Source organism: Elephas maximus, chromosome 7, assembly GCF_024166365.1.
Source record: "Elephas maximus indicus isolate mEleMax1 chromosome 7, mEleMax1 primary haplotype, whole genome shotgun sequence".
NCBI lineage: Eukaryota > Metazoa > Chordata > Mammalia > Proboscidea > Elephantidae > Elephas > Elephas maximus.
In genome coordinates, this window is record NC_064825.1 from 37,485,806 (window position 1) to 37,513,102 (window position 27,297).

The 27,297-nt window shown below is 36.6% G+C and overlaps 1 protein-coding gene across 15 annotated transcripts in view; it reads left to right on the top strand.

Annotated features, from left to right (window-relative positions):
* Positions 1 to 27,297, top strand: part of DLG2 (discs large MAGUK scaffold protein 2) — a 2,175,949-nt gene that overhangs the window by 1,441,819 nt on the left and 706,833 nt on the right. For all 15 annotated transcript variants that reach the window (XM_049891082.1, XM_049891084.1, XM_049891085.1 and 12 more), the window contains one exon: positions 22,675 to 22,725. In XM_049891082.1, the coding sequence (XP_049747039.1) occupies positions 22,675 to 22,725 (51 nt within the window). The remainder of the gene's footprint in view (positions 1 to 22,674; positions 22,726 to 27,297) is intronic.

Sequence of the window (27,297 nt, forward strand, 5' to 3'; positions counted from 1 at the left end):
CCTTGAAGACTGTATAAGCATTATCAAAAAAAAAACGAGACCAAACCCATTGCCATTGAGTTGATCCCGATTCATGGTAACCCCATGTGTTACAGAGTAGAACTACTCCATAGGATTTTCTTGGCTATAATCTTTATGAAAGCAGATTGCCAGACATTTCTTTTGCAGTGCTGTGGGGTAGGTTCAAACCACCAACCGTTAGGTTAGCTGTTGATAGCAAACCACTTGTGGCAACCACCTCTGGAAAACCTCCTGGGTACCCCTTCTACTCCAGACAGGGCTATATGTAACCTTTCTGCATTCCCGTAGCACCATCTTTCTACTTTTGACACTTACCCTACTTTGCTTTCTTTCACAGTAGTCTTCAAGCTTCTTGAAAGTTGTTTAAGCAGACATTAGTATAGACCATCTTATTCTTCGTTCAATCTGCAATGTTCAACATTATTTTTAGAACATGATAAGCACCCAAGACATATTTGAATAAATGAAATGTGTGAAGTTTATTAATGAACTTCATTGCATATCTTACCGCTCCTTGGTTCAACTTTGAAACTAGTGAACCAGTTAACTGACACTTCAAAAATCTTCCAAGAAGTGCACTATGCATGATTATTGCAAGCATACATGAAGCTTTGTTACACATGTCCCTTTTTTTCTAATAATCACAGAGTCCAGGGTGTTTGGCTTACAGCTCTGTTCCTTTAAGGGTGTGCTTTGGCAAAAGAGTAATCAAGTTTTTGCCAACTCTTTCCTGCTGGAGAAGTAGGAGGAGCAGAAGGGAATATTTAGGGAATGCTGTGGTTTTGGGGTTACAATTTTGAAGCCCAATTTTGAAGCCCAATTTTGTAAGGAATGAGTCTTGATTTAAGTTTTTACTCCAATATTAGCTCAGTGGAGAGGAAAAAACAATTCTTGCAAGGCTTGTGAAAATTTGTTAAAGTTCCCAATTTTCAAAAGGAGTCCTGAACCAGGAGTCAAAAAGATATGAGTGCTCACTCCAACTCCATAACTCATTAGTTGAACTTGGTCAAGTTACTTAACCTCTTTAAGCCTCAATTCTTGATATTTAAAATTGAGGATAAAACTTTTGCTTACCTCATAGGTAAGGTAATATATGTAAGAGCACCTTGAGATATTATTATGAAACCAAATGATTTATTACTTTAAAATGTATCTGTAACTGAAAGGATTGAAAATAAACTCTGAATTGTTCATTTCATAAAATTCAGCTTTCAGATGGGCAAGCTTATTAATTATTCAACTGCTTTTCTCTATATACACCCACATATAAACATATGCATATATATAATTGCATTTCATTTTTAGGTGTAAGCGGCTCCCTCAAGATCCCTAAAGTTTTTTTCCTGCTCTGGTAACTGAGTCCTTGGTCAAAAATGTTGTTCTGACAAGAATGGGCTTTGCATATTTAGATACTGGCAAGTTTATAGAAATCTGAATTTAAAATGGATTTAAATGTTGATTGGAAACCAACAGTGATTTCATACAACTTGATATTGGGAAAAGCTGAAAGCTATGGTCATTTTACAAAGATTGCAGACAGCAATGGTTACATTTTAGAGTCTTTCTGAAGATCTTTTCTAAAGAATACATGCTAAGTGGCCAAGGAAATTTTCCTTGAGTTTAATACTTGCTGGTTTTTAACCTTTTGTTTAGAGCAATCATACAGATCACCACGAAAATATTCCTATTCTGTTGATTAATAGTTGTAAGTAGTTGTCTGCAGATCTTTAACACAAGCCCTCTATTAAGTACCCCTCATTGACTCTAATCAACAAGAGATATAAAGCCAGCTACCAGTTACCATTCTTTTTACCTGGAATAATGCTCAAATGGGCAAATTCTGCTGATGAAGTTGACAGGAATACTCAGCAGCATCAAAGGGCTAATTCTGTTAAAATTAGACATAGGAAAAGTAGGTTCTCTTTGATTTAAAATATATTTTCTCTTTTAATTCTAAGATGTCCACACTCCAAAAAAGCAATTGAGAGAAATAGTTGTTGGTTAGGTTTGATTTATAGCTTAAACAAGGGGGAGGCTTCTCTCATTCCTTATGATGACAAAGGAGAAAATTCATACAAGTACCCTGCCTCTGAATCTTTATAAGTTCCTTGATTTCCAAGAAAATTGAGAAACCACTTTCAAAAGGTCTTTAAAGCCAAATGAATGCTCTGAAAATAGGAACCATACTTTATCTGTCTTCTTTTGTAAGCCTAGAGAATCTGGAAAAGTATCATAAAGGTAATGAATATAATAAGCATATGCCAGTACTGTTTTTACATTTTTTTTAAATAAAAACAATTCCACCACTTTAATTCAGGTGGAAAGATCTACATCTTAAATTCATATATAATATATATTATATATAAGGTGACCTGACCATGCAGTGGTTAAGTGCTCAGCTGCTAACCAAAAGTTTGAATCCACCCAGCGGCTCCACAGGAGAAAGACTGGCAATCTGCTCCCCTAAAGATTAAAAAAAAAAAAAACCTAGAAAACTCTACAGGGAAGTTCTACTCTGTCACATGGGGTTGCTATGAGTCAAAACTGACTCGATGGCACCTAACTAAACAACACTATATATATATATATATACATATATATACATACAGATATGTGTTTCCCCAACTGTAGCTTTTGCAAAGTCTTTGAACATCAGTGTCAGATGGACTTAATTAATGCATTTAGTACATGCCATACTTTTGCTTAGTTACAAGGTTAAAAGCAAGTTGAAATGGAAAACTAGTATTTAAATATTTTCAGAAAGATATTTCTCATTAATTACTATTCATACACTTACAGTTTTGCTACTAGCATGTGGTTTTTAGCTACTATACACTTATTTAAGCTTATTTCTTCCTCAAAAATAATTTTTCTAGCCTTAGTACAGTGTTCAGCATAACACTGGTTCTTTAATGAAACTGCTAATGTTAGAATTGATTATATACTGTTTAAAACTCCATTCTCTATCACTTTGATTATATTCAAAAACTGTAATTCCAACTAGAGATATAGATATGAACAGCGTCCATAGGCAGTTCATGTACTCACTTATCCAATATATGGAGAATGCTGTGAGACCCTAGAGCTGGCTCTAAGAACCTGTGGTATTTTTTCTAACACGGGAATTTTGGTCTGGCAAAGTTCAGTTCTACAATATTTATTGAATACCTACTGTGTACCAGGTACTCTGTTAGGTACTGTATATAGAAAGATGAATAAGACAAGATTACTCCCTTGGGGAGATTGTAATTCAGTGGAATAAGGAAATATGTAAACAAACTATTACAATGTATTATAACAACTATATTACACTATGAAGATGACAATAATGATGATAAAATAATAGCAATAATAATGTTTTGGGGTTGTATTGTTGGATGTATATATCTATAAAATATTACTATAAATTATAATTATTACATCTTTCTGATTAATTATCTGTATTATTATGAAATGTTGCTCTTTCTCTTCAATAACATTTTTTGCCTTAAAGTCTACTTTGTCTGATAGTAGCACCATTCCAGGCTTCTTAGGGCTGCTGTTTGCATGTTTTATATTTTTCCATCTTTTTACTTTCAACTTAATCTGTATCTTTGAATCTAATGTGTGTCTTTTGGAGGCAACAGTAGTTGATTTTTTTTTTTAATCTAATCTGACAGTCTCTGCCTTTTGATTATTGTTTAATCCATTTACACTTAATGTAATTATTGACATGGTCAGATTCCTATGTAATATTTTGCTATTTGCATTCTACATGTTTTACGTCTTTTGTTCCTCTCTTCCTCCTTACCGACATGTTTTGTGTTGAATAGGTATTTTCTAGTGTACCACTATAATTCCTTTGTTTTTTTTTTAACTATCCTTATTATTTTCTTAGTAATTTATCTAGGGATTATAATAGTCATCTTAGTACATCACAATCTACTTCATATTAATACTAACTTAATTCCAGTAAAATGCAGAATCTTTGTTCAAATTTAACTCTATTTCCTTCCCCTCATTTGTGCTATTATTTTCATATGTATTACATCCTATGTATTATATGCCAACAGTTTTGTTATTGTTTTATGAAATTGTCATTTTAATGAATTTAAGAGAAGTAAAGAGAAAAGAAAACTCTCTTTTGTATTTACTTATATAATCATCTTCACTGTGCTTTTTATGTCTTCATGTTTATTAGAATTACGTCTGGTATCTTTTAATTTCAGCCAGAAAGGCTTCTTTTAGAAATTCTTCTAAGGCAGGTCTGCTAACAACAAATTCTGCCATTCTTTGCTTGTATGGGATTGTCCTTATTTCACATTAATTTTTTAAGGGTAGTCTTTCTGGATATAGGATTCTTGGTTAGCAGTTGTTTTTTTGTTTGTTTTCTTTTAGTACTTTGAATATGCCACCCCACTGTCAAAATCAGCCCTTAAATCTTATGTAATTCCCCTCTACTTGGAGAATGTTTTTTCTCTTTTTGTTTTCAAGATCTTTTCTTTGCCTTTGGCTTTCACATATTTGAATATTATGTGTATAGGTGTGAATCACTTTTTGTTTACTCTATTTGGAGCTTGTTGAGCTTCTTGGATGTGTAAATGAATGTTTTTCATCAACTATAGGAACTTATGCCTATATGTCATTTTTTTTTTTTCTGACCCTTTTTCTTTCTTCTGTATCAACACTCATTATACATACATGGGTATGCTTGATGATGTCCAACAGTGTTCTAAGGCTGTATTAATTTTTCTCTTTTTCTTTCTGATCATCAGTTAGATAATTTCCATTGAAATATCTTCAAGCTCACTGATTTTTTTCTTCGGCCAACTGACATTTATTGTTGAGCCCCTCTAGTGAATTTTACGTTTCAGTTATTATACTTTTCAAATTCAAAATTTTCATGTGATTTTATTTTATCATTTCTGTTTATTCATACTCACTGCTTAGTTAATAATTTTGTCATAATTTATTTTTAATTATTTAAACATGGTTCCTTTATTTCTTTAAGCATATTTATAATACCTGCTTTGAAGTTTTTGCCTGCTGATTCCAACATCTAGGCTGGCTCTGAAATAGTTTCTATTTACCGATTAGTTCTTGAGTATGGGTCATATTTTCCTTTTTCTTTGCATGTCTTATAATTATTTTTGGGAGCTGGTGGTATTAAATAATATGTTGCAACAGCTATGGATTCTGATTTATCTCATCCTTCCCCCTACTCTGAACTGCTGCTGTTGCATTTTTTGTTGTTTATTTGTTTAGTATCTTTTGTGGGCTAGTTCTATATAGTCTGTCTCCCCTCCAGTGTGTAGCTGCTCATTTTTTTAAAAACCTGTCTTCCTAGGATGGCCCTGAGATCACCATAGCTTAGCAGTGATTCAGTGATTGGCCAGAGATTATGCTTAAACACGTTAAGCCAGTAAGGCTTCCAGAGTTTGCTATTAGATTTGTGTGTAGATTGGAAAATACGTTCTCATCCAGTTAATTAACAAACCTGCCTCAGATTTTATTTTCTGACAGGACTTCTTGCATCTCCTCTACATATGTACAAGGCTAGTCAGGATGTGTAGGTCTCTCAAATGTGTGTATGTACCTTTGCACAGCATGCAGCCTTCCAGTCCACCAGGATATATAGGAGTTTATCAAAGTCCACTATGGCTGTCTTATTCCTCAGATGTCTCCGTTAAAATTTTTGGTTACTCTGGCCAGTCTGCTTCCTGCCCCAATCAATATTGCAATCTTAGGCTACTGCCATGCTGGCTTTCCCTGATTGTTTGCCACTAAAATTATTATTGTTTTTGATGACATCTCTGAGCATGAGACTTTTCTATATCTTGATCCAAATGAAGTCAGCACCTCTGGCAATGAAGATGCTGGTTTTTACAGCTTTCCCTGACCTGGTAGAACTACTGCACCCACAGAACTGGAAGAGAGGAAGAGTTAGGAATAGTTCCATTGTCTTTATCTGGGGTTCAGTAGTTTTTCTTAAAACAGTATTTTGGAACTCATGTGCCTTGATCAATATTGAAAGTCCTTTTTTTTTTTACAGTGCTATCCAGTTTTAATGTTGCATTTTTGGGGAGATTTGTTGAGTTCCTTACTCTACCATTATGTAATAATAATGAAAATAAGAAGGAAGAAGATCAAACAACAACAATACTTATCATGTGTCAGGCTACCATTCCAAATATTTAAAATTCACTGATTTATTTAACCTTCGCAACAACCATATGAGATTGTTATTGAGCTTATTTTACAGATGAGAAAACTGAGGCATATATCTCACAGCTAGTAACCAGCAGAGTCAAACTCAGGTAGTCAGGCTGTCTAGAATATGTACTCTTGAAATTGTGCTATACTCTCCTATTTAATACTCATAATTAATGCTCATGAAGTAAGTATAAAGAATACCTTATTTTTCTGCAGAGGAACTGAGGCTAAGTTCCCTAAAGTTACAAAGCTAATAAGTGGCCAATTTAGGATTAGCTTTCATGTCTGATTGGATCAAAAGTTTGAGCCGATAGCCAACACATTATATGATCAAAGTTAAAGGTCTACGTAGGTCCTCTGGAAGCATAGGGAAACTGGCATTAGCAAGGCTGACATGAGTATGTGTGTGTGTCCGTGTGTGTATCGGTATGTGTAAGAGGGCTAGGGGAAGAGAATGCAGGGTTCATGGTGGCAGTATATAGCTAGAAGGGAAGAAGAATCATGGAACATTTTTTAAAAGATGCCACACAGGATTTTGTAGGATAAATACAAGTTTCACAAGGCAAACATGGCAAACAAGGATATCTTAGACACAGGGTCATTAAGAAAAGAGATAGTATGGTGAAAGCATGATTTTATTCTCCTTCCGTCTCTTCTCTTCCCTGACTCGCCAACTACCTTCCATCCTTGTTGCTTTTCACCCAAGATTTACTGTGTAATTAACATTTGTTTACCACGCTTAAAATATCCATGTAATTCATTTAATTTAATGTAATTTAAGATGTATGCCAGTACCTTTTTCTTTCTTTCTGTTACAAGAGCATATTATTTAAAAAAAAAAAGAAAGAAAAGCAGTAACAGTGACTTGTGGTTAATCATGCACTATTTGGAGCTTATAGCATCAGCTTCCCAGTTTGCACTGAGGCAGAACACTTAACAGCCACCAAAGAGGGATTGACAGGCTTGGTTCCTCCAGTTCATAGCCCAGAGCACCCTGTTGTGGCTCAGCCGTTGTCATGGCCGTAACTTCAGTCAGCATGACCCCTTCTAAACTCCCAGGATCCAGTCTCAGAAACTGATATAATGTAGAAACATGGACTGTTTAATTTTTAGCTGAAAAATATTGTTTATACATTTTGGTAACTGCAGGTTTCTATTTGTTCTAAGTTAATTGAATCTAACAGTGGAAAATAGGATAATTCAAGCCCTCTGGAACAATATTGAGCACAACTTACATATAAACTGATTTTTATAAAATTTCCTGCAAACAACATCTATTAACCTCTTCCAGCAACACACACATGCACAAAATAATCTCTCTCTTTAAAGAAGAATAGGCAGAGTTTAGATATGTCCACTCTGGGCTTATAATGCTTCTTAATAGCATTTTGAAAGTCAATGGCAGTGCTAGGAAAAACTTCAAAGTAATCGTAGATAAATTTTTTTTTTAGTGTTCACTATATCCTAAGCACTAGAGCTTTACAAAATAATATTCACTCTTCATACAACTCAATGAAATAAGTACAATTTTTACTCATTCTGTAAATAAGGACACCACGGCTTGGAGAGGTTAATTAAGTAACTCACCCCAAGTTCTACAGCTAGAGGATGGGAGAATCAGTTGTGGACCCAAGTCCTCTGACTCCAGAAAGCAGTTCCTAACTACCATGTTGTTATTATACAATCAGGACGAACCTTATGAAATTTCCATTTTGCAGCAAGTCACGAATAGTCAAACCTCAGCAATTTCATATGATTCCGCCATAGACTGTCTCTCACCTTTAGAAGACAACTTACATGTGCAGCACAATGTAATGGAAAGAGCTGTAGATTTAGTATAAAAAACAAAAAAACAACATGTACTAGCTGAGCAATTTTGGGCAAATCATTTACCATCTCTAGCCTTTCACTCGTCTATGAAATTAACACAATTAAAAAAAAAAAAAAAACCTATCCCAATGGGATTTCTATGAGCATCAAATGCAATAATATATGTGAAAAGTAGTATGTAAATGATTAACAGTGTTAGCATATTCTAAAAAGAGTTATATATAAACAAATAGAAACCTTACAGTTTCTATATTTTATCAACTAAGGGGTTTCAGACACAATTAATAATCAACTCCCTATCATGGTCCTAAGGTGCCTTTAAAAAGATGGATAAAATAAAACAGTTATGCTTCCCCTTAGTATCTGATGCAGAAAGATTGGTGTGACCTTTTTTGTAACAAGCTGCCCAAAGCATTTTTCCAGAATCACAGAACTTAAAAAACTTCTTCATGTGATCTTGATGAAATAGCAGATGAATTAGCAGGGCAATGTGGCTCTATAGTTCTTTTCCAAGGTTGTAAAGATAGTGATGTGCTTTTAAAATGGGATGAAAAGAGATCACATGAGCTAGTAAAGAAGGTGGGGATAGTCACTCAATAATATTTGTTGATGGATTGATCTTGAAGGCTGCTGAAAGGGTGACCTATATTCACATGAAAAGGGAAACAGCTTATTGTTAGCAAGGTTTGAAGTAAAATGATTAGAAAGAATCAAGAAAGTTCCTTCCTTTGAAAACTGAGAATGACAAGTAGTATTTTTTAATGCAAAAAAAAAAAAACAAACCCGTTGCCATTGAATCAATTCCTACTCACAGTGACCCTATAGGACAGAGTAGAACTGCCCCTTAGGGTTTCCAAGGAGCAGCTGGTAGATTTGAACTGCTGACCTTTTGGTTAGCAGCCAAGATCTTAACCATTGTGCCACCAGGGCTCCACTTTTATTACAAAAGGACTTTTAAAAATTTATAGCAGATAAGAGTCCCTTAACAAAAGGTTTAATTGATTCATTTCTCCAATAACTATTTAAAAAATGACTACTATGGGCAAGTCATTACAAACAGGTGCCACAAGAGAAACAAGAATTTAAAACACAGTTCCTCTTCTGAGCAGGCAGACAGTATATCAGAGAAACCCAAACCGAAACCGTTGCCATTGAGTCGATTCCGACTCGTAGCAACTCCATAGGACAGAACAGAACCTCATTGGAGAAGGTAAAGCACAAACCAGGATTCCCTGGGTGGTCCAGATCTCTGGGTGGTGCAAATGGTTAATCGCTGGACTGCTAGCTGAAAGGTTGGTGGTTTGAACTCAGCCAGAGTCCCTCACAAAGCAGGCCTGATGATCTGTTTCTGAAAGGCTGCAGCCTTAAAAATCCTATGAGCTGTTCTTCTTTGCACACATGCGGTCACCATGAGTTGGAGTCAATTTGAAGGCAACTAACAACAACAGAAGAGCAACAAAGCACAATCAATACAAGTATCTGGACCACAAGGAACACCAGAAATACAGTACAAGAGGTGGTGTGTATGAGCAGGGAGAAAGGTGTTTTAACATCAGACTTCTCTTGATTTCTACACCAGATCCTTGTCTTCCTTCCTCTTTGTTCATTTATCTATTTGTTCAACAAACACATTTTCAGCATTTATTTTCCCTTCTAATGAACAAGATAGTTCAAGTCTTACGTTGCTTATGGCTGTGTAACACTGAAGAATTTCTTATTGTAAATTAGCAAAAGTGCCTCGCCCTCAGGATTATTGTAATTCTTAGATCACCATAAGATAGTACCTAGTATGTAGTAGATACGTAACAGAAACCAGTAGTAGTAGTAACAGTAGTAGGAGTAGCTGTAGTAGTTGTATGTGGTAGAGTCAGTTCTGACTCACAGTGACCCTATAGGACAGAGCAGAGCTGCCCTGGGCTGTAATCTGTACTGGTGTAGTGCATCAAGTTTTTCCCCCATGAGGTACTGGTGGGTTCGAAACATAGTAGTAATAGTAATTATTATTATTAGCTTTTTTTTTAATGGAATTATAGACAATAGAGTGATTTTTTCAGTGGGTTAATAAAGTCTGTTTTACCTTATGTTAGAGTCTTTGGCTGATAGTAATGGAAGCTTCTTCCACCTTGGCAATAAACTCCAGCTCCATGAGGACAGAGGCTTTGTTTTATTTAGGACTGAATGTAGTTCCTGGGAAATTCTAGGTATTCAAAAATATTTAGTACATGAATTAGGATTTTGATAAACATAGATTGAGTAAAGACATTTAGGGCAGAGCATCTTTACATTACATTCCATTTGTAAAGACACCAAAGGCAAAAAAAAAAAAAAAAAAAGGAGATACTTTATATAAGTTCAGCACAATTGCTTGACTAGAAAAGGTTTTTGGAAATAAAAAATAGCATAGGTGGCTAGAAAGATAGGTTGGGGACAACTGGTGGATAGTCTGGAATGTTTTTCAATTATAAAGAAAAATTATTTAAAACTGAGCGACAAAATTACATGATGAAAACATTGCTTTTTTAGGAAGCTAAATCTCAAAGGATATGAGGAATAAATTAATACTGATAAACAATGGAGGCAGAAATATTAAAGTGATAATTAGGGCCTGAAATAGGGTGGTGGATATTTATAACAAATGCAAAGGGTGTGTAAAGAGGTAAAGACGGTTTCCTTAACAGAGATACAGGGCAGACTGGAAGAAATGGTGGTTATAAGTGGGCAAGATGATCAGTTCTGCTTTAGACCTGTTGAGATGGAGGTTATACATTTACTTAGAAAGATAAAGCTGGGTGAACAGATAAAAACTCAGGTAAAGTTCAGAAAATGATAAGGGGAAAGCCTTGAAGAATGCACATATCTGGCAGGAAGAAATGAAATGGTCATAAAAGGAATGGACAGAGCAGTAGAGAAGACACAGGAGAGCATATCAACTAGCTGATAGAAAGAAAGGCAGTTTCAAGTAGTGGTCACTCCAGAGTGTCAAATAATGTGTGAAAACCAGGGAAGACGAAGACTGAGAAAAGATCATCGCATTTAAGAGTATAAAGGTCTTTGTTGACTCATGTCAGCTCAGTTTTTGTGTGGTTGTGGAACACCAACCAAATTGCAGGGGTTTGAGCAAATGAGGTGATGAAGAAGTAGAAACCACTGATAATATGCCTCATGGCATATTTATATTATTCTCAAAAGAAAGAAAATATTCTTGGCTCTCTACTTACATCGTTGTATTTGTGAAGTCTTACCTTATTGTTCAGTGCTTGCTTTGTTTTTTGTTTCTCTAAATCTTTTGGCCATGTGCTTTGAGCTTTTGATTCTCTTGAATACTTTTCTTGTGGCTGACCAAGTGGTTTGTATAGAGAGGGATGAGCTTAGGGTGGGGACTTGGTGGGATAACAACCTTGGGTATCAAGATCTTTTAAATTGGTGATCACTTGTGTTCTTGATGCTATTTACTGCTCTAGGACAGCGGGTTCAAATTCGTGGAATACATAAACCTGAAGAACACAAAACAGCCTGCATCAGACTCGAGCCAAGTGAATGCATGAAAACCACTTGTTATTCTATCATTCAGCACATGGTGTGAAGCAAGGGAATAAAGCTAGGAAGAAATGTGCCATTTCCAAAGATGAGGCAAATCCAATTCTGAATTTATTAAGTGACTACATTTTTCCTTCACTACAGAAGTCTTTAATCAAGCCAATTTTGTATATCTAAAATTACTTTCTTTTTACACATATAAGAACTCTAAACCATTTTCTTGATTTCTTCCAACACAAATACCAGGGAAACTTTATCACAATTTTACAGGTAAAAAAGGTAGTTAATTAAACAAACAATCAAAACTCTATTGTTTCTAATCAAAAAGGAAAAACACACACACACATAGTAATTACTAAGCCTATGGTCACTTTTCTAGACCCAAAGTTCTGTGTGTTATAAAGGCTTAATAACAAAGGCAGAGGACATGACAAATCTAAAAGAAAATTGCTCAAGAATGTAACAGTTTTTAGGATATTAATTAATTTTTCTCTGTTTGGTGGAAGCTACCATTTAACAGTTCACTGAGCTCAGAAGGTTGTTTAATTGTGATCAGAAGTTTTAACGTCTGGTAGAACACATACTAGTAAATAATAGGAATAGCATTCTTACCAAAAGTAACATCTTAACTAAGAATATCAATAATTATTTTTATAGCTGCGTGTTTATTAAAAGAAAAATAACTATGATTAGCTTCTCATAAAACTATATTTTTAAGCCAGTCTCATTATAACTAATATTCATAGACTAACCATATGCATACCTCAGATTAAAACAGGTACTCTACAAAGCTTAAACAGAAACCGTTTTCCTTACTGTTGTTGTTAGGTGCTGTCAAGTTGGTTCCGACTCATAGCGACCCTATGTACAACAGAATGAAACATTGCCCAGTCCTGTGCCATCCTTACAATCGTTGTTGTTCTTGAGCTCATTGTTGCAGCCACTGTGTCAGTCCACCTCATTGAGGGTCTTCCTCTTTTCCACTGACCCTGTACTTAGCCAGACATGATGTCCTTCTCCAGAAACTGATCCCTCCTGTCAACATGCCCAAAGTGTGTAAGACACAGTCTTACCATCCTTGCTTCTAAGGAGCATTCTGGGTGTACTTCTTGTAAGACAGATTTGTTCGTTCTTTTGGCAGTCCGTGATATATTCAATATTCTTTGTCAACACCAAAATTCAAAGGTTTCGATTCTTCTTTGGTCTTCTTTATTCATTATCCAGCTTTTCATATGCATATGATGCACTTAAAATTGCCATGGCTTGGGTCAGGCGCACCTTAGTCTTCAAGGTGACGTCTCTGCTCTTCAGCACTTTAAAGAGGTCCTTTGCAGCAGGTTTACCCAATGGAATGCATCTTTTGATTTCTTGACTGCTGCTTCCATGGCTGTTGATTGTGGATCCAAGTAAAATGAAATCCTTGATAACTTCAATCTTTTCTCCATTTATCACGATGTTGCTCTTTGGTCCAGTTGTGAGGATTTTTGTTTTCTTTATGTTGAGGTGCAATCATAATGTTGCTCATTGGTCCAGTTGTGAGGATTTTTGTTTTCTTTATGTTGAGGTGCAATCTATACTGAAGGCTGTGGTCTTTGATCTTCATCAGTAAGTGCTTCAAGTCCTCTTCACTTTCAGCAAGCAAGGTTGTGTCATCTGTATAACACAGGTTGTTAATGAGTCTTCCTCTAATCCTGATGCCCCATTCTTCTTCATATAGTCCAGTTTTTTGCATTATTTGCTCAGCATACAGATTGAATAGGTATGGTGAAAGAATACAACCCTGACGCACACCTTTCCTGAGTTTAAACCAATCAGTATCCCCTTGTTCTGTCTGAACAACTGCCTCTTGATCTATGTAAAGGTTCCTCATGAGCAGAATTAAGTGTTCTAGAATTCCCATTCTTCTCAGTGTTATCCATAGTTTGTTATGATCCACACAGTCGAATGCCTTTGCATAGTCAATAAAACACAGGTAAACATCCTTCTGGTATTCTCTGCTTTCAGCCAGGATCCCTCTGACATCAGCAATGATATCCCTCGTTCCATGTTCTCTTCTGAAACCGGCCTGAATTTCTGGCAGTTCCCTGTCGATATACTGCTGCAGCCGTTTTTGAATGATATTCAGCAAAATTTTGCTTGCATGTGATATTAATGATATTGTTTCTATAATTTCCACATTTGGTTGGATCACCTTTCTTGGGAATAGCATAAATATGGATCTCTTCCAGTCAGTTGGCCAGGAAGCTGTCTTCCATATTTCTTGGCACAGATGAGTGAGCACCTCCAGAGCTGCATCTGTTTGTTGAAACATCTCAATTGATATTCCATCAATTCCTGGAGCCTCGTTTTTTGCCAGTGCCTTCAGAGCAGCTTAGGCTTCTTCCTTCAGTACCATCAGTTCCCAATCATATGCTACCTCTTGAAATATTTGAACATCGACTAACTCGTTTTGGTATAATGACTCTGTATTCCTTCCATCTTCTTTTGATGCTTCCTGCTTCGTTTAATATTTTCCCCATAAAATACTTCACTATTGCAACTTGAGGCTTAAATTTTTTCTTCAGTTCTTTCAGCTTGAGAAACGCTGAGCATGTTCTTCCCTTTTGGTTTTCCGTCTCCAGCTCTTTGCACATGTCATTATAATACTTTGTCTTCTCGACCTGCCCTTTGAAATCTGCTGTTCAGTTCTTTTACTTCATCAATTCTTCCTTTTGCTTTAACTGCTTGACATTCGAGAGCAAGTTTCAGAGTCTCCTCTGACATCCCTCTTGGTCTTTTCTTTCTTTCCTGTCTTTTCAATGACCTCTGGCTTTCTTCATGGATGATGTCCTTGATGTCATTCCACAACTCGTCTGGTCTTCGGTCACTAGTGTTCAATGTGTCAAATCTATCCTTGAGATGGTCTCTAAATTCAGGTGCATATACTCAAGGTCATATTTTGGCTCTCGTGAACTTGCTCTGATTTTCTTCAGTTTCAGCTTGAACTTGCATATGAGCAGTTGATGGTCTCTTCCACAGTTGGCCCCTGGCCTTGTTCTGATGGATGATATTGAGCTTTTCCATTGTCTCTTTCCACAGATGTAGCTGATTTGATTTCTGTGTGTTCCATCTGGCAAGGTCCATGTGTGTAGTCGCTGTTTATGTTGGGGAAAAAAGGTATTTGCAATGAAGAATTTGTTGGTCTTGCAAAATTCTATCATTTGCTTACTACTAAGTGTTTAAATGAACAATGTTGACACTTACATAAATGTATATACAGTGAAACCTGTGAGAGCTGAAACTCAACAGGGCTGCCTTGTTTTTCTGGATCTGAAAAGTTTTCTGCCCTTGACAGAATGCAGTCTTACCACTTTTCTATCATTCATTTTAATGGAAAATGTTCGAGTTTCCCTTCTCTGACAGGTTTCTGCCTTACACAAATTCTGCCTTTCACAGTTTTCACTGTTATATATAGCAAAGATGAATTCTAACAGCTTATAATGGAAGTGGTCTTGGAACTGAAGAATTACTGATTCCAGAATCTAGGATTTTAATTTCTCTTTGATAATGCCTCTTAACATGAAGAGAGGGCTTATTTTCAGGCAGTGGAGTTAGTCTAAGAAAAGAAACATTAGCTAAAGAAGGTGATGGACTATTTAGTTGTATGCATGCAAACCTCCGGGCTTTGTCTAAGGGTGCTCTTGTCCTGATTAGAGCTTTCATGCTGGTAGATTGACTTTCACTTTTTCAGTATTTGTTTCTCATCTATTCAGCAGAAACATTTAGAGTTAAAAGTAATTAAAAAAAAAAAAAAAGATGGGGATAATTAGCATTATTAGCCTTCTCTAGTTGTTCTTTCTCTGGCATTGAGGTAGGACAAAACTTTCTTTTGTCCCCCACCACCCCAGAAGCCTTGAGATCTTTGAGGAGTTGAAATGGGTAAGGTGACATAACTTAAGTGGAGCCAAGGAGGGGAGGTAATACTGTCAATTAATTTCCTTTTTGCTGGAGAACCTTTTAGACTAAGGAAGAGGGAAATGACAGTAATACATGCAGGTTGGAAAGCTACCAGCTGGTAGGCTTATGTGTTGTGTGTTGGGACCTTAAGAAGAGCAAATGATAAAAATATCTATAAGAGAAGCTACTCGGGTGTACCTTGATCAAAGTGGCAGGTAAAGCATAATGTGACTTAGGCAGGAGGTGGGGAGGAAAGCTCTGGTGCTAGAATGTCAGGGCTAGGAGGGAGCTCAGAGATGATCTCTTTGCATGAGATAACTGAAGCACCATGACCCACCCTAGGTTACTCACCATATTAAGCCATAGAATCAAGACTACAATGCAGGCCTTCTGATTCTAAGGCTCTCTCCAATTCTGCTTCCAAGGCCCAGATAGGCTTGTCTCTCTCCCCACCTGGCCTGATGCTTACTTGCCCATGAACAATTTAGCTTATGCCACTTCCGCTTTAAAGCCTTTTCTGATTCTCTCTTACTCCCTCTTTCTCTTCTCTCGCCTATGTCACTGCTACACCTGTTACATTATACAGGTATCTATCACAGCCCCTGTATCATTTTGTTGCATGTTCCCATTTATTTTTCTTCCTCTTCTAGGCTGAGTTCCTTGAGGCCCAGGACCATATCTCATTTATCTTTGTATCTTTAAGGCTTTTCATGCATCTAGCACATAGTAGGTGCTCAGTAAGTGTTAATGGTTAAATTCATTTTTTTCAGTATTTAAATTACAAATTATCAATATATGCACATAAAAATATTCCTAAAATGAAGATATTAATTTAAGCCATATTTCATAAGAAGAAACAGCAATTGTTAGGAACTACCTGTATTTTTTTTTTTTTTTTAACCTGTATTTACTTGGAGCCCTAGTGTTGCAGTGGTTAAGAGCTTGGCTGCTAATCAAAAGGTCGGTGGTCCAAATCCACCAACCGTTCCTTGAAAATCCCATTGGGAAGTTCTACTCTGTCCTATATGGTCATTATGAGTTGAAATCAGCTTGACGGCAGTGGCTTGGGTTTTGGTATACTTGCTGGGAAGATGGAGAAGAGTTAAATGACAACTCCTCAATTTTTGGAGTTCACAGGAAACTTGATTTTAAATATTCTTTTTTTTTTTTTCTGGAGACCTACTATCAGAAAGACATGCTGCCATAAACTGCAGGAGGGCAAAGATGAATAACATATAGTCTGTGCCTTCATGAAAATGGGGATGTTGAAAATGCAGTGAAAGCAGCCTCATGGAAGGGAACGCCAGGCATTTGAAGGGCATGCTGCCTTAGCAAAGGGATGTTAAAATTGCAAAAGTGAGTGGAGAGCAGGTTGAGAGAAAGTTCACCCACTCCACTGCTCTCAAGTCAGTGCCAACTCATAGTGACACTATAGGACAATAAAACTGCCCCTATAGGGTTTCCAAGGCTGTAAATCTTTACAGAAGCTGACTGCCACACAGAGCGGAGTGGCTGGTGAATTCAATCCCTTTACTTTTCTTTTAGCAGCCGAGCCCTTTAACCACTGTGCAACCAGGACTCCTTGAGAAAGTTCAGCTGAGGTAATATTCTGGTTGACGTCCATGCTGACCTCCTGATTTGGGAGAGAAAACAAAGATGATATCTAACTCGAAAGAATTGCCTCTTAGGTGGATTCAGGAAAGAGATGTTTGAGTTAGGAAAGGTTTTTAGTGAATTTTGTAGAAGAAAGCATGTACTTTTTCTTATTCGGTTACATTTTATATTTTGGGAAATATTAGCAAACATTCAATATTTCATCAAGTAAAGTTGTGGTCCTTGCAGTTTTGTCACCCATAACTGATAATAAAGCTCTCCTTACTGAATACCTACAACGTGCTGGTAGGTAATACATGCAGTCTCATTTATTCTGCCAATTTCATGAAATAGAGTCAGAGGAGATAATTATATAGGATAATAGCTAAAATTTCTTAAACAGTTAGGGTGTGTGCTAAGTGTTTCATGTAAATTATCTAATTTAATCCTCACAGTGACCATGTGAGGAAGTACTATTATTAGTACCATTCACATGTGTGGAAATTGAATGAAAGCAGCCTGAGGAAAGTCAGTGCAAGGAAAATGAAGAGTAATGGTCATATGAGGGAAGTACTCTTGTTAGTACCACTCTACACATGAGGAAATTGAGGCTTTGAGAAATGAAGCTGTCCATATTAAACTCTGAAATGAGTTCACACACCTCATGAGTGTTAGAAATGGCACTCTGTCCCAAGTCAATCTTTTTGACTCCAGAACTCACATTCTTACTTGCTGAGCATATTAGAGTATACATAGAAGACTGAGGAGTAAGGGGCAGTGAGACATCATGGTATATGCTGGACAAGAACTTCCATTGGAAGGGAGGGATAAACACTGGCAAGTTACTAAGGAAGAGGAATGCAGAGCAGTGTGCAAATGCCTGCATGCTTATGTGTAAATTTGCTCAGGCATTTGGTAAGGTGTGACCCCATGCAGTCAAGCTTCCTGAGAAGAGCTGAACTCAAGAGGAGAGGCTATCTAAGCTTGGAATGCCAAAAGGCCTGGGCTCTGTGAGAATTATGTCCCCATTATCATCCAGAGACTTTGAGAACATTAGGTTTTGCCCACCCAACAAATCTCATTTATTGATTCATTGATTCATCTACTCATTTGCATAGTCACTGTGCATCTTTGTGCCAGGCACTGTGCTATATGCTACACAGGTAAAAGTGAAACAGAGTGGCATGAACCCTGCATTGCTCTGAAAGTGGTAAGAGGAAGTGGGGACCACAATCCCTGGTCTGCATGTTCATCACACTCCTCCCAAAGTCCCAACAGCAACGGTATACGCTAAACCTATAAGATTTGGAGACCTGCCATCTTTGTTATCTAGTGCTGCTACAACAGAAATACCACAAGTGGATGACTTCAACAAACAGAAATACATTCTCTCTTACAGTCCAGGAGGCGAGAAGTCCAAATTCAGGGTGCCAGGTCTCAGAAAAGGCTTTCTTTCTCTGTCAGCTCTGGGGGAAGGTCCTTGTCATCAATCTTCTCCTGGTCTAAGTGCTTCTCAGGCACAGGGACCTTGGGTCCAAAGGACATGCTCTGCTCCCCACACTGTTTTCTTGGTGGTATGTTGTCCCACATCTTTCTGCTCCCTTCTCTTTTTTATATCTCAAAAGAGATTGACTTAAAACACAACCTAATCTTGTAGATTGTCTTGCCTTGTTAACATAACTGCCTCTAATCCTGCCTCATTAACATCATAGAGGTAGGATTTACAACGCAGAAAAATCACATCAGATGACAAAATGGTAGACAATCATGCAATACTGTGACTCACGGCCTAGCCAAGTTGACAAATTTTTAGGGGGGAACACAATTCAATCCATGACACATGCCTTGTTTACTATGTCATAATTACTTATCATAATAGAAAAAATTAGTACATCTTCTATTATATTTTATACTACTAAGGAATTGAATCTATATACACAATAAGTAGTAAATAGATCGACACACACTTTGTATGTGGTAACAGTGGGCCTGTGACTCTAGTCTACCTGTACATTTTGAATATCAGGTATTACATTTCTATGTGGTCTTATTATTTTTGTATTTGGTGCATCTTTAAGGACTATATTTTTCTTGAAAATAGAGATCATATCTTAAAATTTTTATTTTCTCAGTATCTATCACAGTACTTGATACATCATGCGTACTAAATAATTGTTCCTTAGGTTGAATTGTGTTTAGTCTAATGAAAGCAATGCTTTGATATCCCTGTTTCAGTCCTTTTAGTAATACGTGATATGGGGAATGTTTAAAATTCACTCATCTCAGAGTTTAACATGTTGTTTGCTTTAATGCAATTACAAATGTGGCAAAAAAAAAAAATTCAGAGAAATCAGTATTTAAGATTCCCATTAAAGAACATTTAAACATGGAATAGATCACATGTGTTATTCATGAAAAATCTCTTTTCAGGAGATAAAAATACATCTGAAAATCAAATTATATCATCATCCAGGCAGGTGGTTACTATAGCACTGAAGAAAAAAAGAAAGGCAGCGTAATTACCTACAGGCTGTCTGAAAGAATAAAAACATGTAAAGCATTCAAAGTTTATGACATTAGAACTTTAAATACCAAATTTGAATTTGAGTGAGGTGTGGGTCACTCTCTTGACTGAACGGTCATATGATGCCAGGAAGGCTACGTGCCAGAACAGAGCAGGACAATATGTGACATCAGTTTGATTTTCTGGCCACCATAGAAACCTACCAGCTGTCACCATAGAGCCATTAGGTTCCAAAAAATCAGGTATCTGAAGAGAAACAGATTTAAAAAAAAAAAATCTGGGAAATTCAATCTATCTTATCAACCATCCACTTCTATAAAAATGACAATCCTTTCACTTTTCTAGTCATCATGGTGGAAAGGAGCCTATAAGTCATGATCAGGGCCAGAGCTGGACTAACAGGAGACTCAGTCATGCAACTCTTCCAGCCCCTAACTATTAGGAGCATAACATATTACTAGGGTGCTTGAATGTCACGAGAAGCGTTACTGGTAAAATAAATAATTTGCCAGACTTTTCAGGTGGAGAGCTTTGTAAACTGAAAGGCGTATATTGATAAGCTGATTAGGGGTATAGTGAGGCCACCGAGGCAGGTTCAGACAATAATGCATTGCCTGTAAACACCTCAGCAGATACTAAGCCCTTAACACAGTTTTGATTTTGCTGAGAGGGATACAGGGTATGAGGTTCCCATGTCTCTCTGCTCACTTCTTTCTTTTATATCTAAAAGAGATTGGCTTAAGACACTACCTAATCTTGTAGACCTCATCGGTATAATTGCTGTTAATCCATCTTATTACATCATAATAATAGGATTTACAAGAAAATAGGGAAATCACATTTGAAGATAAAATGGTAGACAAATCATACAAGGGAATCATGACCTAGCCAAATTGACAGATATTTTGGGGGGGACACAATTCAATCCATGACAAATACCAAACCCATAGCATCGAGTAGATTCCCATTCATAGTGACCCTGTAGGACAGAGCAGAACTGCCTCATAGCGTTTCCCAGGCTGTGAATCCTTATGGAAGCAGATTGTGGCATCTTTCTCTCATGAAGTGGCTGATGAGTTTGACGAACTGCTCACCTTTCAGTTAGTAGCCAAGAGCTTAGCCACTGTGCCACCGGGGCTCCTTAAATAGTCCCTGGGAAGGACCTCTCAAATGTCTTTCCTGAACTCCAATGTTCTTATCTTTTAAGCATTTCTCAACAATATTTCTTTCATCCTGAGTCCTTGGATATTTATTATTAGAGGCTCATTTTCCTCTCTTTGAAGTTTTTTTTTTTTTTTCCTCTCTTTTTTCCCTCCCCAGTTTGTAGCACTTTAATGATGTGAAGGGCTTTACTCTAGAGAAGCACTGAAGCAAAGAAAAGCTTCACGGTGCCATACTGAGAGAATGAAAACATACCACATTAATTCAGTGTTCCCTTTCTATCATCTCTCTAGCTAGCAAGTAAAAAAGTTAAAAAAAAAAAAAATAGAGAAACACACATACACAAGGAATTTATGTTTTGTGTTAGTTTCATATGTGAAGAACAAAAACTGCCACGAAGCTGCAAAAGATTTCTAACATCATCAAGTTCTTGTCTATGAGTCATTTAAGTTGCTGAAGCCCAGAAAATCAAATTTAGTTTAGGGCTGCTTGATAATATAGTAACACAGTAAAATGTGATTCACCAATTAGCTCCTGTAATTAGAAAATAGAAAACATGTTCTGTAGTGGCTGGTGGACACACATAAGCGAAGTCCATTGTCATTGTCATACTTGGGAGCTAACGGATATTTTATGGTTTATGTGACCTAACATCACTTTAGCTGATTATAATTGTTTTCATTTCATACTGCATCCAGTTCCTTATGGAATAAAATTTACAAATATCTGTGTTTATAAGTCAGATAAATAAATGAATTACTTACTTCACTCAATCGTTCATTCCCTCCTTTTTTTTTTTTTCTTTTCTTTTTCCCCTTCATCAACCCTTTCTTGCCAGGCTCTATGTTTGGCAGTAGAGCTATCTGGTCCCTGCTTCCATAGACCTCTCAATCTGCCAGCACTATGTTTAAATTCTTCTGAAGAGGGAACAATAAACTGAAGTTAAAACTCTAAAAATTATGGTTTTGTAGTTTAAAATGACTCATTCTGGCTTATTACTAAATGCTAATGATGCTGCTGAGACTCAGAGTGAAAAAAAAGAAACTGCCAATTGGCAAGTTTTCGTGTTCAAAGATTTTGCCTCTGTGATCAATACAAATAGGGATTGAATATTTGTTAGATTATTTTAAAGCATCTCTTTGTGCACGATGTACAGACATCTGTTGAAATCTAAGGCATATGAGTTTATCTGATTGTATTTAAAATGTATTTGTCTCTGTAAATTCAAATCCCTTCAGGAATTGGATGGATGGTTAAAATGGTTTCCTACTAGGAATTTCAGTATGTCCTACTTTGCTTTTTCTTACTGCACCTGAAGCATACCCACATGGTTACATGGTCCAGAGCTTCCCAACAAATATATCAAGTGGATAATAGGGGTGAATTACCTAAGCCTGAGCCAATAAAGAAAAGACATTCTGTATTAGACACAGTCGTTCTTGATGCTATTTTACTTCAATTTTTATTTTATTTGTTATTGCAGGAAAGGGTTGTGCTGCCCTTACCACAGGCTTTTTAAGGTCATATTTCAGTGTTCATTCATATTTTTTTTTTTTAATGTTTGGGAGTTATTTCTCTTGTGACTGTAACACTGCCCCTAGATGGCTTGTTCTTTGTAAACTCACAGTACATATTTTGTATTATCCCTTCTAACCCCTGCCTACCCCTGATTATCTTCTGTGGAGTCTCGCTTCTTACACATTTTAGAATGACTTGGATTATCTTTCATTTTGATGATGATACAAACATGAAGAAAGTGTGGCTTTTTAATTACCAGAATGAAAACTTAACCTCCAACGCTTTTTAAAAATGAAGCTATCTCTCTTCAATATATATTTAATGGTTTTCTTTCTTTTTTTTTTTTTTTTTCTGATTTTCAGGTCAATGGGACAGAAATTGAATATGAATTTGAAGAAATCACACTGGAGAGGGTAAGAAATTTTTTTTTTAATTCAAAGCCCCAACCTTGCATTCCACATTGTGCATCCTAATGGGTTGTCTTGTGAAATTATTCGATTGTGTATTATAACCTGCAATTTTCCCACAGGATTCACAGTAAGAATATTACTGACATGTTTTCAGTAGAGGGCATGGAGACAAGCAGACCAAATAACTAGAATATTCAGTAAGTAAATTGTATTTTCAGGATTTAGAGCAATGAATCGGAAAGACAGAAATGTTCAGTCAGCTTGTACAGTACTTTTGTTTCTATTAGTGTTTTTGCTACACATTTTTGAAATCTTTAAAAATTGTTCTCATTTAAGTCATATTAATGCTATCATAATAAAAAAAAATTGATGGATTTTAAAATGCCCACATAGAGAAAAACACAGGAACCCTGTAGAGTTCTGTAAATATGCTGATATGGACCTTGGCAAGGCATTTGACAAATTAGGAAAACTATGTGCAACACAACCTTAATATATATAGTTGTTGTCATTAGGTGCCACTAAGTTCTAACTCATAGTGACCCTAGGTACAACAGAAGGAAACACTGCCTGGTCCTGCACCATCCTCCCAATCTTTGTTATGCTTGAGCCCATTGTTGCAGCCGTTGTGTCAGTCCATCTCATTGAGGGTCTTCTTCTTTTTTGCTGACCCTCTACTTTACCAAGCATGATATCCTTCTCCAGGAACTGATCCCTCCTGATAACATGTCCAAAGCATATGAGACGTAGTCTCACCATCCTTGCTTGTAAGGAGCATTTTGGTTGTACTTCTTCAAAGACAGATTTGTTCGTTCTTTGGGCAGCCCGTGGTATATTCAACATTCTTTGCCAACACCACAATTCAAAGATGTTTAAAAAACAATAAGAGCATGGTCAAAGACCATCTACAAAAAATATGATGAAAAGGCATTAATAGGACATTCATCAAAAAAGAAAAGGCCACTAAACATATGAAAACCTGTTCAGCCTCATTAAGATACAAAGAAAAACAACAGGGGTAAACTGGTTTTGTCTATCCAATTGGTAATGACTTCAAAGGAATGTTAATATTTAGTGTAAATAAGTGGGCATAGAAACTGACACAACTCTAAAAAAGCAGTTAGGAAATATGTATCAAAAGCATTTAAAATAGGTTCACTTTTTGACACAGAAAATCTGCTTTACAGAATGGACGAATTTGCAAAGATGCATGCATAAGGATGTTCATACTAGTATTGTTTATAACAGTGAAGGTTGAGAAACAAAAGTGTTTAATAATACATTATTATGTATCTATAATTACTGTACCAATAAGCAGCATCATGATAAACAGTGAAAAGACTGAAGTTGTCAAGAATTTCATTTTACATAGATCCACAATCAAGGCCAATGAAATAGCAGTCAAGAAATCAAAAGACGCACTGCATTGGGCAAATCTGCTGCAAAAGACCTCTTTAAAGTGTTAAAAAAGCAAAGATGTCACTTTGAGGACTAAGGTGTGCTTGACTGAAGTCATAGTATTTTCAGTCACCTCATATGCATGCAAAACCTGGACAATGAATAAGGAAGACCAAAGAAGAATTGATGTCTTTGAATTATGGCGTTGGTGAAGAATATTGAATATACCATGGACTGCCAAAAAAGGGAACAAATCTGTCTTGGAAGAAGTACAATCAGAATTATTCTTAGAAGCAAGGATAACCAGACTTCCTATGTGTTTTGGACATGTTATCAGGGTAGACTAGTCCTTGGACAAGGATTTCGTGCTTGATAAAGTAGAGGGACATTGAAAAAGAGAAAGACCCTCAACAAGATGGGTTGACACAGTGGCTGTAGCAATGGGCTCAAACACAGCAATGATTATGAGGATGGCACAGGACCGGGCAGTGTTTCATTCTGTTGTATATATGGTTGCTATGAGTTGGAGCCAGCCTGACAGCACCTAACAACATATAACCATATAATAAAAATAGTATTAAAATAATATTTTAGAAAAATAATTACTTATAAGGATTGAGGGTCTATCAAGTAACAAATCAAGTGATGTTATTTGAAATATGATCAAATATGCATAAATAAAGCTATATTCATACTATACATAAATACATATATCCTTACATACATAAAGTATGGAAGGATATACCAAAATGTTAAAAGTGGTTAACCTTATTAATTTCTTCTTTTTGTTTATATGTATTTCTTAAACTTTCTATAATAAACATGTAATATTTTTATAATAAATAAAAATGTAAGTATTTTAAGCTACTATTCAAAGACAAATTAAGACTCGAGATTTTTACTCAAATTTATGTCTCCTTTTCAGTTTACTGATTACTAGGTTTTCTGAGTCAGGGAATTTCTCACTTTCAGCCTGATTTTTATCGAGTGTGAGCGGTTTTAAAAGGAAATTTACATTGAAAGTTAAGTGTTTCGACAGATGGTTTCTTTCAAACTTCCATTATGAACTCTGATAAAATTTTAATGGCATGCTAAATGGAGAAAAGTGAGGCTTAAGGAAAATTAGTGCAAATGAAAAAAAACATATTTCTTCTTGTGAACCACTAATACCCTCTCTAGGACTGAATACATAATTTGTGGGTGCAGTGCAAAATGAAGATGTGGGGCTTTATTTAAAAATTATTAAGAGTTTCAAAATGGTGATCCCAAAGCATTAAATCAAGTGTGATGCCTTCTAACCACAGGGGTGTGTGGCAGCACAAATATCATGCCCATGAAGCCAGCTCTTTCTCCTCTCCCAGCCATACTCATAAATATATTGACTAGAACACAATTTAGCTACGTCGGTTTTATTGGTCTAAAAGAATTAGAAGTTAATGCAGGTGTGAAGTAGACGGTTCAGGAGGAGTCAGACAATTTTGGTTCTAGTCTGGGCTCTGACACTTACTTTGTGACCTTGAACAAGTCATCTTGCTTCCAGAGAATGAGAAAGTGTTTTTCTAAAGAAAGATATGAACACTGCCTAACTTTCCCTCACTTTCTGCACTTCCCTCACATTCTGCACTAGAGTTCCTCCTGGTCAAACTCTGAACCTTGTCATTGCCTTTAAACCCGCCTCCTCTGAAATCTCTATGTCAAGCATCATATTCTCTGAACACGACCTCTCCATTCTTATCATTTATTCTGGTACTTCCAGCCCAAAAATTCTTCAACCTCACTGGAACCTCTAACCATTGATTTCATCATTTCTCCCTGGTTTTAACCCTTCTCATGTCCTCAGTTTCCTCCTTAGCTAGCATATATTTCCTGGGCCACACTATAATTCTCTGCCTCATACATTCTTGACTTTTTTTCTCCTCTCTCTTTTTATGCTTATGCAGCAAACCCCTAGCCCTGGTAAAAACCAACCCTTCTACTCACTCCATGCCAGAACCTGAGCAACTCAACATAGCTAGAGAAACACTCATCTTACTTTAAATTTATAACCATTGATTTTAAGCAAATCCTCAAAACTTCCTGGCAATTCTCTTATATTTCTTTAGAAAAATCACTTTCTCATTTTTTGGAACAAAAATTTTGTATCTAATTTTCTCTCTTCAAATCTCAAGCATCCCCTCTGACATCCTCACAGTTGGCTGTTGACCTTCCTTCATATGTTCTTGAGAAAATATGAGGAATCAAATGAAAACCAACTCACATTCCTACCAGCAAGCCCACTAGCGTATTCTTTCCATCACAATAAAGGAATTTTCCCTGCTTCTTTCTTCTCTTGTGACCTGGACTCTAAACCCTCTTGTCCATTTAAGGACTTTTGTTCTGCAGTTATCTTTTCTTTCCTTCTCCCTCATAACATCTGTGTCTCTCTTGCTTTTTCCAGATAACTTTAATACAGATATAATGTAACATCTCTCATATTGGGGGCAGGGGAGAGCTTTCCTTTGACTCATTGTCCTCCTCTTACTATTGCCTCAGTTTTCTTCTCTTCTTTACCAAAAATCTATGAAAATGTTGTATTTTTATTTACTCCACTTTATTACCTTATTTTTTTACTTGAGCCTATTTCATGTTCTCCTCTCCACAATAGCCCAAAAACTTCTTCCTATCAAAATCAGCCACGGGGTCCATCTTTCTAAATCCCACCATGGATTCTCAGCCTAACTGGCTTCTCAGCAGCTTGTCATGCGTTTGCCTCACCCTGCTTCCTCAGAGTTTTTTTTAATTTTTTGGTTTCCATGACAAAACACTCTCCTACTCTTTTACTACCACCTCATTGGCTGCCCTTCTTAGTTTCCTTGCTGGATCCTCCTCTAAATGTTGGAACAGTCCAGAAACCCAATGCACAGACCTCTTAACAATCTCCACTCATCCCCTAGGAGATCTCATCCAGGCCTGTGGCTTTAAGTATCACCTATCAACTGATGAAATCATGAAGCCATGACCTCTCCCCTGGGCTCCAAATGTTATAGCTAACCCTCCAGTTTACATCTCTGTGTGAATATCAAGTAGGCATCCTAATCTTAGTATCTTCCCAGCAGAACTCGTGATCCCCTTCATGGCCAAAGCTGCATCTACCCTAATATTCTTGTCTTAGCTAATTGTTTCTATCATTTTTCTCAC